General features: G+C 47.8%; 1 protein-coding gene across 2 annotated transcripts in view; it reads right to left on the bottom strand.

The window, feature by feature from the left end:
* Nucleotides 1–19,753, bottom strand: part of WDFY1 (WD repeat and FYVE domain containing 1) — a 1,420,223-nt gene that overhangs the window by 1,059,923 nt on the left and 340,547 nt on the right. For both annotated transcript variants that reach the window (XM_069618156.1, XM_069618157.1), the window contains exon 3: nucleotides 12,374–12,447. In XM_069618156.1, coding sequence (XP_069474257.1) covers nucleotides 12,374–12,447 — 74 coding nt within the window. The remainder of the gene's footprint in view (nucleotides 1–12,373; nucleotides 12,448–19,753) is intronic.

Raw genomic sequence — 19,753 nt, forward strand, 5'->3', positions numbered from 1 at the left:
TGCACCCTGTTGAGCAGAATATAACCACAATGATGACATCAGAGATTACACACATATACAAGATTCAATATATAAGTAGGGTAATATATGCAGTCAAAAACCATAATTACTGAACCCGATAAAAGTATTCTAGTTGCTACAAATTAGCTAAAGTGTAGAAGGTAGTAGCTGTTAGATAAAGGGCCATACTCCCTACCGACATGTCTCTCACTGAAGCACCGGCAACGTTAGCAACAGTGCCAGTACTTCAGTGTCCCCTTTCCCATCATGGGAATGGGGATTTACCGTTCAGCAGCCACTTGTGATACCCCGGTGGCACTGGGATATCAAGTGGCGGAATCAGTGTTACAGGGTTAACGCCAACCTCAAAATGAGGCCCATGGTCACTAGAACATGTTGTTTAAAGAATTGGATCAAGCATGCTCCCCCATACCAATTCATTCTACATGCTGCATCCTATACATTCAAAACTGAAAATGTACAGACTTATAATTAAACCTTCCTTAAATTAGTAATACCATTGCTATGTCTAGAATTAAATATTTACATTCTAATCTTCATTTTATACTAATTTTCTTTTTGCATATTCATCAAACTTCTAATTCTTAGATTATATATTATCATAATGCATACATACACATACTTTCTTTTATATGTGATTGTTTCATAAAACTTGTAATTCGAAAAAGAATGGGTTCATGTAATGTTATCACAGTAAGGAGAAATGTAAATTTAAATGCAAATATTGACCGTTTTCATAACACTATTAAACATGTTTTTATTTCTATTATCTTTTTTTATTTATTATCTGAAATAACTGAAATATATTTACCAGAATCAGGTACTTTCCCTGCAATTAAGTATTGTAATGGTTTACGAATACATGAAATATAAACCATTTGTATAACGTTACATATTTTTATTTTAAACTTTATAAGTTAGGTACTACAAATGAACACTCAACATGCAATCACATCATACTTCTTTTATCAATGTATTGTTGTCATGTTATTTTAAGTGTAATAAAATAAAATATGTATAAAAAGAGGTCAACAAAAATATGAGAACTTATTTAATCAGTAATGTCACATTTGATGTAATTATAGATCTCATCGGTTATGTCATGTATGATGTAATTAGTGATGTCACCATTGTGGTCATACGCTGTGCAAAGAGGTGGCGCATAGTTTAGGTGGAATTGCTCGAAATGGCTTTCAGCCATGGCCAGTGGCCACGGCTAAACATGTTGCATAGTTTCTTGAGGTCTCACTAGCTATGGCCTTCGGCCATGGACTTTGTGCGTGTTGCACCAATATCTTTCTTTTGGGCCCACTAGCCATGGCCACTGGAAATGTCAAATCATCACTTTGTTACTAAACACCCATTTACCCTTGCCCAGTAGATGTAGGCACTGCAGATGTGAAATCTTTATATTCTAACTTCGTATTCCCGTGATAATTTCACAGTAATAATTTCCAATAACGGAAATTCCCGCAGTAGAGTAGCTGTTTGCGGAAATCCTGCAATAACGAGAAAAACAGCTCAGAATTAAAAAGTCTTACACGTCCTCACAGGCACTCAATACATGTTTCCCTCTTCATTTTTCCAGGACCCCTCACTTCAATCAATTGCTTTTTCACTCCCCAAACCTCTCCCATTACCTCCTATCACTCATCACTTTATGTGACGCACATTTTCTTCTGAGCGCGTCTTGCATCGTTGCTGCTGTAATCCTGTGAGATTCCCTTGGTTTTCCCCTGTAAATCAAAAATGTCCTACAGTAACTGGCTCCCCAACCGACCCCCAAATCCCTGACGTCACATGGTGTCTTCTTTCCCACTCCCAACCTCTAGCCTGAGGTAATTGTTATTGATATTACTATTTATATAGCACCTATGGCCAGGCCATCTAAGCGCTGTGGATCAAAACAATCAGTGTTCCCATAGGAGTGACTAGAGTCTCTTTCTGAAGTCAATAACTTTATTCCAAAGTTTGATAGCATCCTTTTTCCTCCTCCAAATAGCGTGTTGAGTTCATTCATTTGTGACTTCTCCCGGTAATACGGTGGGAATCACTCGCATCGAGCAAAAAATAAAAAAATACAAAAAAAGGTGGCTTTTCATTTCTGAAAGCACCAATGCTGATATATAAAAACTACTGGATGGATATACTCCAACACATTCAAGGAAATTAATTAAATTCTTTGTGCCCAAATTGTTTCTCATTTGGTCCAAATCTGCCCAGGGGGTTTTGCACTACGGCTGTTCAAAAACTGCACTTTTTCACTATGGGCAAATGAATGTGAGTAGGCTCGTTTTCATTTTCTAACAAATTGTTCCCAACATTTTCAGTTTAGTGGGGCTCTTGACAAACCTTTTCTTTGGAAAATATTATCCAATTACATCCAGCAAGTCAAACGTTATACAAAGGTTTTAAGAAGCAGGGTTACCCCTTCTCTGTCGAATATTTTTAGAACTACTGGATGGATTTACCCTAAACCAGTCAAGACATTTAAGTCCATCCTTTGTGCCCAAGTTGTTTCTTATTTGGTCCAAATCTGCCAAGCGGTTTTCGTGCTACGGCTGTTCTAAAACTGCACCTTTTCTCTATGGGAAAACTGTGGCGTTTTGCTTTCTTAATAACTTCTCATTTTATAACGTTTTGTTATCGGAATTTGCCGTTCGGGGGTGCGGGGGCTTCTTGACAATCAATGTTTTGAACATTTCTTTCAAATCCATCCAGCAAGTCGAAGGTTTTTAGCAATAGAATTTTGGGCGAAAATGGCTGCTTTTTCATTTCTGAAATTACTCTCAGCTGCAAAGCACCATGGGAGATAACTCTATAATTTTGGGAGATGGGGGACCTTTCTACGTCAAATATTAAAAGAAATACTGGACGCCATAACTCCAGATTACAAAAGGATCGCAAGTCAACGCTTCATACCCAAGTTGTTTCAGACCTGGTCCAATACCATCCAGCAGTTTTTACTGTGCAGTCCAGCCAACATTGCCCTTTTTTTCTCCATGAGAAAATCAATAGGGACTAGGTTGAAAGTATTTTTCTTTCTTAAAACTTAAAATATTTTGTAATTAATCTTTCCTAAAAATACAAGTTTTTGGGAGGGGGGTGTTAACTATAGTGCAGCAACTGCTGCACAATAAAATAGAGACATTGAAGACTGCAATGTGTGTGAGAGGGCTTCATCATCAATTGCATGCCTCTCTAAGCAAAACTACAAATCAGGTACACAATGTTACGCTCACCTTGCTCCCACACAGGCGTCGATTGGAACTGGACAGCTGCGGTCTCCACCAATGTGACGCGTAGGGCCGAGATGACGGACTGGACTGGCCCACCTAGCTTCGTTTGCTTGGCCCGTAGGAATATTCTTCTGCAAAACGAGAAAGGGCATTAACCACCCGTGGAGTTGAGTGTAAATCCCCGCACCCCCGCTGTTCTCCCCACAGATCGCCTTGATGTCCCCTCTTATAGTCTCACCTGATGGTTTGAAAAGATGAGCTCTCCATCCTGCATTGAGCGCAGGGGCGCAGTGATAACCAGTTGCTTCACTGGCTCGAAGGAATTGGTGAGTTCCAGAACAATATTGACTCCGAGATTCCCGGCAAGACGCCGTAAGTATAAAGTTCGTAAGAGTTCAAATGCCTGACTTTCACTCTTGTCCGATTCCTTGCAGGTTGCAGCTTGACCCTAATGAAAAGTTCCTCGTGGCAACCGGTAGTATTCTGGTAAGGATTTGTATTTTCCAACACAGTTCGATAAAATAATGTCAATATGTAACCTGTTGCATTCTCCCTTATTCAGGTGCTGAGAGAAAGTATGAAGTCTCAGGGAATAATACCTCCGGCGGTAAAATCAGGTAAGTCTATTGTGGTGAGGAGGGTTCCCCTTGTTAGTCCCTTTGTTTCACCTTCCTGTCCTTTTGTTTCCCCTTAGAGGCCGGGGTTCGGCGAAGATGCAGTGGAAGCTGCGCCGACCCGTGAAGAGGAATAGTACCCCCGGTGGTAAAATCAGGTAAGTCTATGGGGGAGTAACTAATATTCCTCTGTGTATTCCTTGGCTCAACTTGCTGTTCTTGTCTTCTCCTTCTGTGCCAGAGTGCGGCGGGAACATGCAGGAGGATGCAGTGGAATGTGAAGATGCTGCGAAAGCCGGTGAGTTCAGCGCGGCGCTGCAGCAGGCGAGGCGACGCGCATAAAATAACTTCTTTCTTCCAGCTCGGAGGCACGATGGATCGGGAATTCAGGTAAGGATCAAAGGTATTGCTCTTGTTCTAACCTTTTCTCCTTCTTTCTCCCTTTTCCTAGGAGCTCCAAACTCGAGGCAGGCGTGGCAGAAGGCTGGATGCAGACTTGCAGGCACGGTGAGCGTTACGCTGCTGGATGCAGAATAACGCGAAGCGTGTGCTGCTCTTCGGGCGTGGTTTAAATACCCTCCAAAGTAGTCCAGGGTAAGTATTCCTCCGCAGCCCCGCCCGAGTAAAAAAATAGTCCTAAAGTAAAGTAGTCCCTTCCAAGCCTCTTTTGGCTTGGAGCTCTTGCAGCATGGTCTGTATCAGGTAAGTTTGCAGCATGGTCTGCATCAGGTAAGTTTTAATCTATGAGCCTAGCGCCTATGGCGCCAGGACTGGACCCAAATAGCCCCTAGCAGGAGTTGCTGGGCTTGCTTAGGATAACTTGATGCCTGCTTCCGGGGTTGCTGGACTTGGTCTGGGTCCCCAGGGGTTGGCATCATGACAGCACTCCCCCACAAGGCCCCTCCTAAAGTCGTTCTTCCCTGTGGTTTCGGTTTGTCTGGGAAATTTCGGTGGAATTTTTTCACCAATCGGGGTGCATGAACATGGTCACTAGGTTCCCATGACCTTTCCTGTAGTCCGTAACCTTTCCAGTCGATTAAATAAAAAAGTTTTGACTTTATCAGCTTGGAGTCCAGGATGTTCTTAACTTCAAATTCGGGTTCTCCGTCTACAAGGATAGGGTCTGGTGGCTTGGTTAGTCTTTTCCCTGGTTGCACTGGCTTCAAAAGTGACACATGAAAGACGGGGTGAATTCGCATATTAGCAGGTAAGTCCAACTTGACAGCCACCGGGTTGATAATGGCCTTAATAGAGTAAGGTCCCAAATATCTGGGGTTAAAGGTCCGTGTTCCCTTTAGAGGTATATGTTTTGTGGCTAACCATACTTGGTCCCCTATCTGGTATTGTGGAGTATCACTTCTATGCCGATCAGCATCTTTCTTGTATTTTTCTTTCGCCTGTTTTAAATGTGTAGTTGCTTCCTTAAAGGCTTGTGTAATCGTAGCATGCAGATGGTCCACTGCGGGCATTTCTAAGTGTTGGGGTGAGTCAAGGTCTGAGGTTCGAGGATGGTGCCCATATAAGGTATAAAAGGCGCTTTGTCCAGTTCCAGAGTGTACTGAGTTATTGTATGCATATTCAGCGATCCAAAGAATGTCGTTCCAATTACGCTCAGTCTGATGTAACATACAACGCAGGTATTGTTTGAGAGTCTGGTTGGTCCTCTCCGTTTGACCATCGGTGTCGGGGTGGTGACTGGTCGATAACCTCACATCGATTTGCCCAATTGACAGCATTTTTTCCAAAAATGTGAAATGAATTGACTGCCCCGGTCAGAGACCAATATGGACGGAAATCCGTGTATGCGAACAATGTTTTCAAGGAACTCCTTGGCCAGGATTGAAGCTGAAGGTAATCCCTTTAAAGGAATAAAGTGGGCCATCTTGGAAAAAAGATCCACTATAACTAAAATGGTGTCAAATCCATTGCATGGGGGTACATCAGTAATAAAGTCTAACGATAAGGTGTGCCATGGTGTAGGCGGAATGTCTAAAGGTTATAAGAGTCCAGCTGTTTTTTTCTTTTGACTTTTGTTTTGGCCGCAAATGCCACAAGACATCACAAATGATTTAATATCCTTTCGCCAGGTGGGCCACCAGAATTGTCTTTTAATTTTAGCTTCAGTTTTTGCAATACCTGGGTGCCCCTCCATTAGGGTATCATGATAATGGGAAATGACAAGCTCTTGTAGTTCCTTGTGTGGCAGAAATAGCCGCCCTTGGTAATAAGGCAGATCATTGGTGACAGGGTAGTCCGGGCCTTTTTTTACCCAGGGCTGTAGGATCAAAGAGTTGCTGGATCTTTACCTGAATGTCCTCTAGTGTCTGTAGAGTAGTCATGCCAAGAATTCTTTGTTCGGAAATTATAGGTACTGGTTCTGGGTTCACTTCTGCCTCTCCCATCCCTATTCGGGATAAGGCATCTGCTTTACCATTCTTACAACCTGGTCGAGGTTATTACGAAATCGAACTCGGCAAAGAACAATGCCCATCGGAGTTGACGTGACGATTGGGCCTCGGCTGTCTTTAAATACTGTAAGTTCCGGTGATCGGATCACAGTAATGGTATGCCTGGCACCGAGAAGATAGTGCCGCCAAGCCTTGAAGGCGGATTTAATGGCTAATAACTCCTTGTCGGTAACCGCATAGTTTAACTTGGGTGCCGAAAACTTTCTGGACCAAAATGCTACTGGATGAAGCTGGCCAGTTTCAGGGTCCTTTTGAGACAGGACAGCTCCCATGGCTAGACTGGATGCATCAGTTTCCACTATGTATGGAAGTTCAGGGCGCGGGTGCTTTAATACAGGTGCAGACGTGAATTTCGCTTTCAGCTCTTGGAGGGCATTTTCAGCTTCTTCAGTCCACATAAAGCGTTTATTTTTTCGCAAGAGTGCTGTGATGGGATGTACAACATGTGAAAAATCCGGGATGAATCTGCGGTAGAAATTGGCAAAGCCGAGCATGCTTTGTACTCCTTTAACTGAACTTGGTGAGGGCCACTTAAGGATTGCATCCACCTTTCGGGAGTCCATTCGGACTCCCTTTGGGGTCAGGATAAACCCAAGGAATTCAACTTCTGTGGCATGAAAAACGCATTTTTCCAGTTATGGATATAGTTTGTGCTGGCGCAATTTCTCAAGGACTGCTCGGACGTGCTTCACATGGTCAGATTCTGGAGAGGAGTATACTAGAATATCATCGATATATACGACAACACAAACGTCAATGAGTTCACGAAGGACATCGTTCATGAAGTATTGGAATGCTCCTGGTGCATTGCACAACCCGAAAGGCATCACCTGGTATTCGAATAACCCATACTTAGTGCGGAAAGCAGTCTTCCATTCGTCGCCTTCTTTTACACGTACCAGATGGTATGCCCCCCGGAGATCTAATTTAGTGTATATACAAGCGTCCTTCACTTGGTCTAGTAGTTCAGGGATCAGAGGCAATGGGTATCGGTTCTTAACAGTTATCTGGTTCAATGCGCGGTAGTCTATGCACGTTCTGAGGTCACCTTCCTTTTTGGGCACGAAGAACAAAGCTGAAGATGCAGAGGACTTGGATGGGCGAATAAAGCCATTGGCAAGGTACTAGTCTAAGTATTGTCGTAGGTGAAGGTTCTCAGGTTCTGTAAGGGCATAGATCCTGCTACAAGGGGGTTGTGCACCGGGTATGAGATTGATTTGACAATCGTACGATCTGTGAGGAGGTAAGGTGTTTGCCTGTTCTTTTTGGAAGACATCCTGGAATTCTTGGTATTCTGGAGGTAGTTGCATGACTGCTGTGGTTACTGTGGCCAGGCCTGCGTTCTGACTTTTCTTTGGGTAACAGGTTTGTGCACAATCCGGGAAGGTTATTATCTTCTCTCGCCAATCAATACAAGGATTATGTGTTTCCAACCAAGGTATCCCCAGTATTATTTGGAACTGTGGGGCTTTGATTAGATCAAACACAATAGTCTCTCGATCCCCATCCTGACCCAATAGTGTCATCTCTGCGGTGGAATGAGTTACAGGCCCAGAGGCAATTTCAGTTCCATCGACTGTGGTGATGACATCTGAAGTGGTTTTTCGGCAGTGATGTAGATTCATCCTGGAAGCCAATTCATAGTCCACATAGTTTCCTATGGCCCCGCTATCAATGTATGCCCTTACTGCGTGCATAAGCGATGGCTGCCCTGGATCTACGAGGACCATTGGTATGATTAAATGCGAGGTCTGAGTATCCTTCTTCAAGCTCGGCAAGCGGACCTCTACGCTTGTCGGGCGTGGTCGTTTCCCGAGTCGAACTCCATATGGCTTTTATCAGCAGCTCCTACCACCTTCTTGGGTGGTTTTACAGGGCAATCCCGTAGAAAATGCCCAGAAGTTCCACAATATAAACACAATTGCATTTGCCGTCTCCTTTCTCTTTCCTTCTGGGTTAAGGATCCTTTAACCCCTCCGATTTGCATGGGTTCTGAAGCATCTGCTCCTTTGGGGTTAGCGTGGGTTTTGACCAACACCCGATTCTCAAACTTGGCTTGATCATCCTTTCTGTTCTGAAGTCTGTTATCTAACTGGACCACTAAGTCTATATATTCAGCACAGTCTTGAGGTGGGTTCACGACTTGAGCCAAGACATCCTTGAGTTCTCCTCGAAGCCCTCGATGAAATAACGTGATTCGCTTTACCTCAGGCCATCCAGTTTCCACTATCAACCTATTAAAGGTTGCGATGTAGGATAGAAGGTCCTGGTTAACCTGTCGTAGGGACAAAAGTTCGTTATGCAGGGCCTGTCCTTGGGAGTGCCGGGCAAATAGTCTTTCCATGCTCGTTTGAAAGCCCTGAAAATCTAGAAGAATTGGGTCATCCTGAGTAACTAGTGGAATTGACCAATCAGCTGAACTCGCCGCTGAGATATGACAATACAAAGGCTACTTTGGCTTGATCGTTTGGGAAGGCTCCAGGTCTGCATAAAAAGTGCAAGCGGCATTGGTTCATAAACACGGCGAACCTTTTGGGATCTCCGGTAAAGCGTTCGGGTGGAGCTAATGGAATATTTACTGGTAGGTTCATTTGCACAGGGTTACTTGATAACACAGGAGCTGGATTTCCGCGGAACCAGGTAGGGGTGCTTGTCCAGCCTGGCTTTGCAATAGTTGCCTAGCAAGGTCATCAGTTCGCTCCGTTTGACAAAATCAGTTCTCTCCTAAGAGCATTGGTTTCTTGATGGGCGGAATGCACTTCAGTCCTCAGTTCCCCTAGTAATTGGGCCAATTGATCAGTCTCTGAGGTATCCATAACGCCCGGGTGGGAATTTGTGGGTAGGCTTCGCGTTCTGTTACGCTCACCTGGCTCCCACAGAGGCGTCGATCGGAACTGGACAGCTGCGGTCTCCACCAATGTGACGCGTAGGGCCGAGATGACGGACTGGACTGGCCCACCTAGCTTTGTTTGCTTGGCCCGTAGGAATATTCTTCTGTAATTGGATAAAGGGCATTAACCACCCGTGGAGTTGAGCGTAAATCCCCCCACCCCCGCTGTTCTCCCCACAGATCGCCTTTGATGTCCCCTCTTATAGTCTCACCTGATGGTTTGAAAAGATGAACTCTCCATCCTGCATTGAGCGCAGGGGTGCGTTGATAACCAGTTGCTTCACTGGCTTGAAGGAATTGGTGAGTTCCAGAACAATATTGACTCAGAGATTCCCGGCAAGACGCCGTAAGTATAAAGTTCGTACAAGTTCAAATGCCTGACTTTCACTCTTGTCCGATTCCTTGCAGGTTGCAGCTTGACCCTAATGAAAAGTTCCTCGTGGCAACCGGTAGTATTCTGGTAAGGATTTGTATTTTCCAACACAGTTCGATAAAATAATGTCAATATGTAACCTGTTGCTTTCTCCCTTATCCAGGTGCTGGAAGAAAGTATGAAGTCTCGGGGAATAATACCTCCGGCGGTAAAATCAGGTAAGTCTATTGTGGTGAGGAGGGTTCCCCTTGTTAGTCCCTTTGTTTCACCTTGCTGTCCTTTTGTTTCCCCTTAGGGGCCGGGGTTCGGCAAAGATGCAGTGGAAGCTGCGCCGACCCGTGAAGAGGAATAGTACCCCCGGTGGTAAAATCAGGTAAGTCTATGGGGGGTAACTAATATTCCTCTGTGTATTCCCTTGGCTCACCTTGCTGTTCTTGTCTTCTCCTTAGGTGCCGGAGTGCGGCGGGAACATGCAGGAGGATGCGGTGGAATGTGAAGATGCTGCGAAGGCCGGTGAGTTCAGCGCAGTGCTGCAGCAGGCGAGGCAACGCGCATAAAATAACTTCTTTCTTCCAGCTCGAAGGCGTGATGGATCGGGGAAGGATCAAAGGTATTGCTCTTGTTCTAACCTTTTCTCCTTCTTTCTCCCTTTTTCTAGGAGTTCCAAACTCGAGGCGGGCGTGGCAGAAGGCTGGATGCAGACTTGCAGGCACGGTGAGCGTTACGCTGCTGGATGCAGAATAACGCGAAGCATGTGCTGCTCTTCGATGTTGGTTTAAATAGCCTCCAAAGTAGTCCCAGGTAAGTATTCCTCCCCAGCCCCGCCCGAGTAAAAAAATAGTCCCTAAGTAAAGTAGTCCCTTCCAAGCCTCTTTTGGCTTGGCGCTCTTGCAGCATTGTCTGCATCAGGTAAGTTTGCAGCATGGTCTGCATCAGGTAAGTTTTAATCTAGGAGTCTGGCACCTATGGTGCCAGGAATGACTCTCCATATGAGCCTGGCGCCATAGGCGCCAGGACTGGACCCGAATAGCCCCTAGCAGGGGTTGTTGGGCTTGCTTAGGATAACTTGATGCCTGCTTCCAGGGTTGCTGGACTTGGTCTGGGTCCCCGGGGGTAGGCATCATGACACACAAACTGTCATAGATGAAGAAAAAAGGATTTCCAGAAGGAGCTTTTTAAGCTGTAATTCTGTAATGTTATTCAAAGGCTTGTTTTCATCCCTGCCTAAGAAAGTGGTGAAAGACGATGAAAGCTTGCAAATGAGCATATAAATGACTATTAGCCTAATTAAGGTATCAACTTCTTGTTTCCTTTTGGATCAACACTCTATTCAACCCTTGGCTAATACGGAAGAAGCAAACTGAACTTAGAAATAATTGAATATGCCACAATTCACCGTGCCAAAACAAGTTTAAGGAATTATTGGAACAACAAGCACAACTGGACAGCGACCCCTTCTTTTTTAGCAAACACAGAAGGCAAAATCTTATATCAAGCAGACTGATAATCAACAACCCTCTGGCTTCAACTTACAACACAAGATTCACGCAACAAACGTGCATCAGGAGATCAGAAAGATAATGAATGAACACCTGTGACTAAGAGGCGCAAAGGCATTTTTCTGACACAAGACGTTATAAACAGTTGCAAGAAGACCCAACCAAACAATATAAAAGGGAACTCTGCAAGATTATAAAGCAACTTTTGAATGACCTCCAGGAACAGATTTAGGGTCTAGTACCAGATAACCCAATGCCTGGTACTTTCTACATGCTGCCCAAAATAGAAAAGAAAGAAAACACCCTGGACGCCTTAACATCTTTGGACTAGACATGCTGGCTGAGAACAGGGTTGTGAACATCTTGAAGCCACTTGCAAGAGACACCCAGTTACATCCAGGACACACACTAAACTAGATGATATACGCAACCATAAACCTCAAACTCTCCTACACTCCTGAAAAAATAAATGCCCTCAACACTACTATAACAATAAAAGATTACCCTCTACAGACCACAGTATATCACAAACCAACCAACCAAGCCAGCTGTTTGAAGAGTGACAGCTTCCATCCAGTGCACACAAAATATGCTATAATATTCAGCCAATCACCAAGATAAATAACATAACATTCGCACCCGGGGAAAGGCCATTGGCCAATCGGGTGGCTCGAACAGCAGGCGGGAATATACATTCTCCACCCGCGGCCCTTAACAAGGTGGAGTCATTTTTTTTGTTTAATGTGGGGAGGCATTAGGGAGCCCTCGCGTTTGCTCGGGCCTACCATGGCTCAGACTGGCGGGCTGGTACCACCCATGTCGCCACCCATATCCCCCCCACTCCCGTGGCATGACAATGCCTCTACAAAGGAGCCAACATGTTATGAAGACTAGCGTTTCAGGAATCACAAAAGGAAATAAACTGAAAAAAATCTATGACCTGTGCTATCCCAGCCAACCAAAATGACATGGGCTTTGGATAAAGCGAAAAATGATACGTTCTATCTCATCGGAATAACTATTCTGCGAAAGGGAATGAGTGTTCTGTGGAAGGTAAAGAAGCAGACAATGTGGCATAGATGGTAATAACAGAAGGGCTTTGTGTATTCTTTTTTTATTTACATATATTAAATGTTTAACATTCCAATGTCAATACTGTCTTTTTTTCATGTATAATTTTTTTTTATTGTCTGTCCATTAGATTTTCATACAAATGAGCAAATCACATTTGTTTCAACAAACTTGTTCAGGAGCAGTAGTGTTACTCACCATTACGGCACCATTATCCTGGCCAACAAATAATCTTCTACTCTCATGATGATAGGTCATCGTAGAACACGGTGCTGCCAGAAAGAACACCACATTCCCAAGTTAAACATATTAATTAATGTAATTGCATTCAAATGTTTCATTTTAGTTTGATAATATTTAAACATTTATTCAGATAGTAAATTCCATACTTTCTAAATCGGGAGTATAAAAAATACTGTAATGCGTAAAATCAACATTGCTGCAGAATTACATGAAACACATTTAAATAGCTTCGTAAAATTGCACATTTATGGGCTGATATTGATGAGCATCTAGAATACGACATGACAGAGAGGACCCCAGACCCTATTTAGTCCACTTCGCCTGTATCCAAGCAGTACCCAGGAGAACTTGACATTATCTGCCCCCGATCAGTGACGACAGCCCCAATTACCGGGGATCCTTATGGACTCCCTATGACCTTTTGTGACACAAAAGAGCAGGTAGAATCCATAGGTTACCAGTTCGGCTGCCTACATCAAAATGTCACCAGAGCTGGGACTCATGTGCATTGCCTGCACGGAGCAGGAAAACACACAGAGGTGATGTCATGCTCAATGCCCCATTCGGTGCAAAAATTAATTGAAGGAATAGTTTTTCACTAGGGAATGGTTAGCCCAAGAGGTAATACTGTTCAAAATTGTACTTGCACCAATGCAAACCTTTAGTAATATGGCCCCAATTGTATGAAATGAAGCTTTGATATTTTCGGATTGTTGTAGGTTATATTAACCCAAAATATTCCACTATCTGAGTAAGGAGTAAATGTTTGTTTTTTGTAAGGGAGGCATAGTATCACAAGTATGACACTAAATCAAGAGGTACAATTTGTAAAACCTTTATTCAAATTTCGGGGTTTGGAAAAACTCCTGCTTGGCTCTACAGCCATGATGAGAGTAGTCTTGATCATCAAATAATAAAGAAAACACAGTCCTAGTCAGTCTCTGGCAAATCAAAATGGCCTATGCTAACAAAACCTAATGCCTGCCCTATGTATTGTACAAAATGCGTTTTAAGGAGAATATGTATGCAGAGAAAATTCTGTGTTATAACAAAGAATCAATGTGGGCCACCAGGGGGCGCAGAGGTAATGGCAGTCTAGGCGCCGAGCTCCCGCCGAGTCCGGGCCTTTCTAAGGGATTGAGCCCCCCCAAACCCCTCAGGCGGAATCGCAGGGCAGCTTGACATCGGTGCCCCCCACCCCCGAGGCACCCCTGCTCGAAAGAGCGAAGTCTGAGGCCCCCGGGTATCTGGAGAACGAGCCGCGACGGAGCAGCGGCCGCGAGAGAAAGCTCGCCTGAACGACCAGGAAACAGGGACAGCCCGCAAACGCGGAGAGCCCCGCTAGGGAGCCTGGCCTCCCTGTCGGATGGCGGATCCTGAGAAAGGAGCGGCTCGCCGAGGCAGGCGGGTCTAGCGAATGGATCCGGCCCGCAACAGACCCCAGGAAGCAGAAGCGGCCTGCAACGAGAGGGGTTCTCGCTAGCCGGGCCAACCCCCACCAGACCTCGGTGGACAGCCAGAGGAAGCGGCCCGCCAGCAGCAGCCCTCCCCGACAACCTCGCCCCGAACGAGGATCTGGGCCCTCATTGCCTCCTGCCTCGCCCTCGGGGACGGAGCACTCCCCCCGGCGGGGCCGGCCTGGTGAGAGGCGCGGGCGGATGGCCTCAAACTTGGCCCCCGGGGCCTAGAGACTGTGGCATCGGACTCCGACCTCCCCTGGAACCTCACACAGGGAGGGGGAGGGACACCTGGGAGCAACAACCCCGCGGAAAAGCACGCAGCAACTGCCGGCCTGCCGCGGCCACAGCTTACCCACCCCCCTCCAAAGTGGACCCCCCCCCAGCAGTATAGGCCCATTCAGGCCCCGAACAGTGCTCGCGAGCCTTGAGTGACCACACCGAGGAGGCAGGACTGCGCCTTCCCCCCCGCTGAAGAACCCAGCGATCCAGGGGGCCTTGATAAAGGGACGACTTCCGCCCGCCTCCGCCCAAACAGGTGGTGGCCCCCGGGGCGAACCTCGGGGGGAGGACAGTGAAACCGGACGGAGGTGTGAGAGCGCCACAGGGCTACACTGAGACGAGGAGAGGCCCAGGTGTGAGGCCCCCGCCCGGTACGGGAGGGGCGTGTGCCCGCCTGGAGGCCACCCCGGAGAAACCCCACGAAGCCCTTGGCCAGCGGCGGACCCCGCGGAGGGGACTGCATAGGAGTGCATGAACTGGCTGGAGACCCTACAAGCATTCCGGTACAGGGAGACGGCGAGACCCAGTAGCAGCTTCTCTGGTTCCTGTGGCATGGCTCACCCGGGGACCACGACGGAATCCACGACAGCGATGGAAAGGAGCTTCGCCTCCATTCTACAGGAAACTAGGGAAATGCGCTCAGACATTGCCCAGAAGTTAGAGAAGATGGACGGGAGAGTGAACAAAGTGGAGGATAGGCTCCTACAAGTGGAAACCAACCAGTCCTCGTCAACAGCCCAGGAAGTCCAAATAGACCTGAGGCTCGCGGCCCTGGAGAAAAGAGACGAGGAGAGAGCCAGGCAGATTGACGATTATGAAAATAGAGAGAGGAGGAACAATCTAAGATTTTTGGGGATTTCTGAGACGGAGGGGGGAGACAGAAAGAGACTTGACCCGAGTTGTCAGAGACATTATTACCCTTCTATTTGCAGAGGAGATGACCACAGAACCAACATTCGACCGGGTGCACAGAGCAGGAGGTAAGGCGGGGAGCCCCCGGTCTGTCCTTGCCCGGTTTCACTACTACACGGAAAAGGCCAAGGTCCTGGATGAAGCGAGGAAGGCGGGGGTGATAACCTACAACAATGCTCAGATCAACATTTTCCAAGACCTCTCCGCTTACACCCTGGCAAAGCGCAGAATGTGCCACCCCTAACGCAGCTACTCAAGGAGAAGGGGGTACGCTACAGGTGGGGGTATCCTTTCTCCCTGACTTTCGAATATATGGGCCAACGGACAATGCTGGTTACCGAAGAGGATATAAGAGGGGCAATATGGGATTAGGTGGTGGATCCCATCCCTCGAAGGGGCCCAATCGGCCCAGAAGCAATGGACAGGGGGGGCCCAAGTCAGTTGGGCGCCAGGAGAAGGAGAACCGCCCCGCGGAAATACAAAAAACTGAATACTCCACCGCCGGCACAGGAAGGAGAGCATGTGGACTCAGAGGGCTGACGGCGGGGGAATCCCGACTAGCTGCGGGGCAGGACTGGAGATTTATGATGTCCCAGCGTGGACAGTCTCCCGCTGAACAGCAAGTATAGTGTGGGCACCTGACGGGACAAAGCCAGGGGGGAAGGGGGGGCTCAAGGAGATGAGCATTATACAGCGTGCCGGGCCAAGGGGGGCAGGCTGGTGGTCCAGCCAAATGCCAGCAATGGCAGAACCAACTGGCTGGACGCCAAGTAGGGGGCAGGGGGGTAGTTCCAAGTTGGTAGGGGTTGGGTCTTTAGGGAGAGGGGAGGGGGGGCATTGGGGGTCAGTTTTAGGGCCCCCCAGGAGGGCATAAGGGGGTATCCAAGAAATCAAGATGCAAGACTAAAGAAGCGCGATGGGAGATTCAACAGGATGTGGGTGACCGAACGGCCATGCGGACGAGACCATGGCGCGCAACTTCCAGAGGGTTAACGCAGAGCTAGGCCTGGTAGACACAATCCCTTCCCCCAGGCCTGATGCCCCCTCGTACATGTATTACTCGGCCATACACACCTCATTCTCTAGAATCGATTATATCCTGGTGGACGAGACACTTCGCACATACACCTCGGGCTATAGAATTGACTCGGTCCCCTGGACGGATCACGATATGGCCCGGATTACTATTGCAGAGGGTTGGCAAACGGAGCGCAGAGGATGTTGGAAATGTAATGACGCCCTACTGAAAGACAAGGTCCTCTCGCAGGAAGTCCTAGATGCCAGAGTTCTTTGAGCTGAATGATAATGGGGAGGTGGGCATACACACACTGTGGGACGCCTTCAAGGCGACCCTGCGAGGGGTTCTCATCAAAATAGGGGCCCAGAAGAAAAGGGACAGGGAGGCCCGGGAGAAGACCCTAAGGGAAAAGATAGCCCAACTGCAACCATGTGGCGCTCCGGATCGGCCGCTCGAGCGCGACTGGGTCACCGCCCTGGAGGACTATAGACTCCAACTGAGGGACCTCCTCCTGCACAAAACGGAGAGAAACCTCCAGATGGTGAAACAAAAATATTACGACAAGGGGGATAAGGCAGACAGCATCCTAGCTTGGAAGTTGAGGGAGGTCCAACGTAGCAGAATGGTGAAGGCGGTGAAAGACGCTCAGGGGACAATAGTTTACGACTCTCCCCATTATTATGAAAATGTGTACACTTCAGAATATGCTGAGGAAGATACTCTAATAGAGGACTTCCTGGGTTCCATTCAAGTTCCGGCCCTTACGAGAGAGATGTCGGAGGGGTTGGAGGGCCCGGTCACCGAGGAGGAGATAGACAAGGTAATTAGCGGGATGAAGGTGGGGACCTCCCCGGGGGGAGGACGGTTTTACGGTGTACTTCTACAAGAGGTTCCGCTCCACCCTGGCCCCGCACCTAGCAAGGGTTTTCAATTCTGTGCTGGAGGGGGGCATTCTCCCCGAATCCATGATGGGGGCCATTATAGCAGTGCTGCCCAAGGAGGGTAAGGACCCCGCGGAGTGCTCCTCCTACCGCCTGATATCGTTGCTTAATACGGATGTGAAAATCTTGGCCAAGGTGGTGGGGAGGCGATTGGAGGGGATAATGCTGAGGCTGGTCCACGGGGACCAAGTAGGCTTTATAAGAGGGAGGCAGGGGTCAGACAATATCCGCAAAACGATAGACCTGTTCCACTATGCGCAGGAATCGGAATTGGATGCATGACTCCTCTCCCTAGACTCTGAAAAAGCTTTCGACAAGGTCGAGTGGAGATACATGGAACTCGTTCTCCAAAAAATGGGCTTCGGGTTGCACATTAGGAGCTCGGTATCCGCACTCTATAGGGCCCCCACGGCAAGGGTCCAAGTGAATGGGGTGTTGTCTCGGTCCTTCCCTCTCTCGCGGGGGACCAGACAGGGCTGCCCCCTCTCCCCTTTGATATATGTCCTCACGATGGAACCACTAGCCATAGCGATTAGGGCACATCCGGGTATCAGGGGGATCAGCAGAGGCGAAATGGAATTCAAACTATCCCTATTCGCAGATGATATTTTGGCCTATATGGTGAGTCCAGCCACCTTGCTACCCCCCTTCTTATCCCTGGTGGCCACGTTCGGCCGCTTCTCAAGGCTAAAAATCAACACAACAAAATCAGTCCTGCTCCCAATGAAAGAACGAGACCCTGAGTTAGACCCGTTGGATAGGCTTGAAGGGATTGCAGTGGGAAAGGCCTCCATACGATACCTGGGAGTCCTGCTAACCAGGGACCTGTCTAAACTAGCCCCCACCAACTATGACCCGATAATAGCAGGAATCACATCAGACCTGCGGAGATGGGGCAAGATGATCCTGTCGTGGTATGGCCGGATGACAGTGGTCAAGATGAATGTCTTACCAAGGCTTCTGTACCTGTCCACAGCGCTCCCCACCATCGTCCCTGAGCAGACCTTCAGGGACCTACAGCAAGCAGTCTGAGAATTCATATGGCAGGGGAGGACCCCGAGGATGGGGAGGGCGACTCTGACACTGCCACTGCCGAGGGAGGAGGGGGGGGGGGTTCGGGCTTCCTGATTTCCACGTTTACTTCTGAGCTGCTCAATTGAGGGTCCTTTTAGAACACACGAAAGAAGGGTTGAGGACGTACTGGTCATACCTAGAGGACTTGGACGCCCACCCCCTGAAGGTTAGGGATCTCCTGTGTAGCCCCGCGCAAATCTATCCCGGGAAAATTAAGAGCCCACCTGACCCTGGGAGGTCTCTGGGAAATCTGGAAGGAGGGCCCACAGACAGCTTATCTCACTTCATGGCCGTCCCCGATGTCCTCCCTTTGGGGTGTTCCCCTCAACCTGGGCAATAGAGGGTTCCGGAACTCGCAGATTTGGTCAGACTTGGGGATGGAATGGGCAGGGCAGATGTTCAGGGAGGGAGAATTCATAGCCTATGACGATCTGAGAGACGCTCTTGGCCAAGGGTCCCTTACCATTTTTGAATACCTCCGTCTCAAAGGCATATTGTGTGACCAAGCATGGGGCCAGAATTTGAGGAGGCAGTTGACTCCCTTTGAAAAGTTTCTAGACACGGCGACCTCGAGAAAGGCCGCGGTATCAAGCATATACAAAATTTTAAACACCATTAACCTCCCCGGGAGACGTAGTTTCTGCTCTTTTTGGGATGATTTGGCAGGGGAAGTCATTTCGGAAAACGCCTGGGCAAGGATTTTCAAAATCGCCTTCCATGGGAATTTATTTACCGCGGACATGGAGCATAATTTCAAGATACTACAGGGGTGGCATAGGGACCCAGTGAGACTGTCCAAAATGTTCCCGGGCGTATCTCCAATGTGCCCGAGGGGGTGTGGCCAGAGGGGATCCAGGAAACATATGTGGTGGCTTTGTCCAAAAGTCCAGGACTTCTGGGGAAGGGTTCGAGCCTGGATTGCGGAGGTTTCAGATGAGCCTCTCCCCCAGGATCCTTTGTCGATGCTGCTGGGTCTTCCCCCAGAGGACTTGGAAATACATAGATATCCAAGGATGACAGAGACAATGTTGCGGGCGGGGAGGGTGGCCCTGGCTCAGAAGTGGAAGAGCCCGGAAACCCCCTCCAAGGAGGATTGGTTGAAAAATGTTAAGAACATGTTCTTGATGGACAAACTCACAGCAATGGTGAACAACGATTTGGGTTCGTTCCTGGCAAACTGGAGTGGAGTGCAGCAGTCCTGGGGATGGGATCCACTGAGACAGAACACTCCCCCATGCTCGGGGAGAGGGGGATCGGAGCTAAGTGGGACCTGTACTGAAGGCCCACGACCCGGGGGACGGCAACTTTCACTCAGCCGGCAATACATTGGTCACCTACCATTTCATCTCCTAAGCGCAGGATTCGAAGAGAGCAATTAATATCTCACAAGACTGAAGTTTTTGTAGGATCGGGGGGGTGGGCAAGTGTTGGGGAGGGTGGGAGGGGGCGGGACAAGGGGTTGAACGGGCCAGTCAATTGCATTACATTATTGTTCTTTTTTTGCCCGGCATGTTACAATAAGAAAATGCTAATAAAACCAAAGTTTAAAAAAAAAAAAAAAATCAATGTGGCTGAGTCAGCTCTCCTTCCCAAGTTGGACAGCACAGAGTAAGGCGCTCCCCGTAGACAGGATGACACACTCTGGCTCAGG

Source organism: Ambystoma mexicanum, chromosome 10 (assembly GCF_040938575.1).
Source record: "Ambystoma mexicanum isolate Mex_15411 chromosome 10, UKY_AmexF1_1, whole genome shotgun sequence".
In the NCBI taxonomy this organism is placed as follows: domain Eukaryota; kingdom Metazoa; phylum Chordata; class Amphibia; order Caudata; family Ambystomatidae; genus Ambystoma; species Ambystoma mexicanum.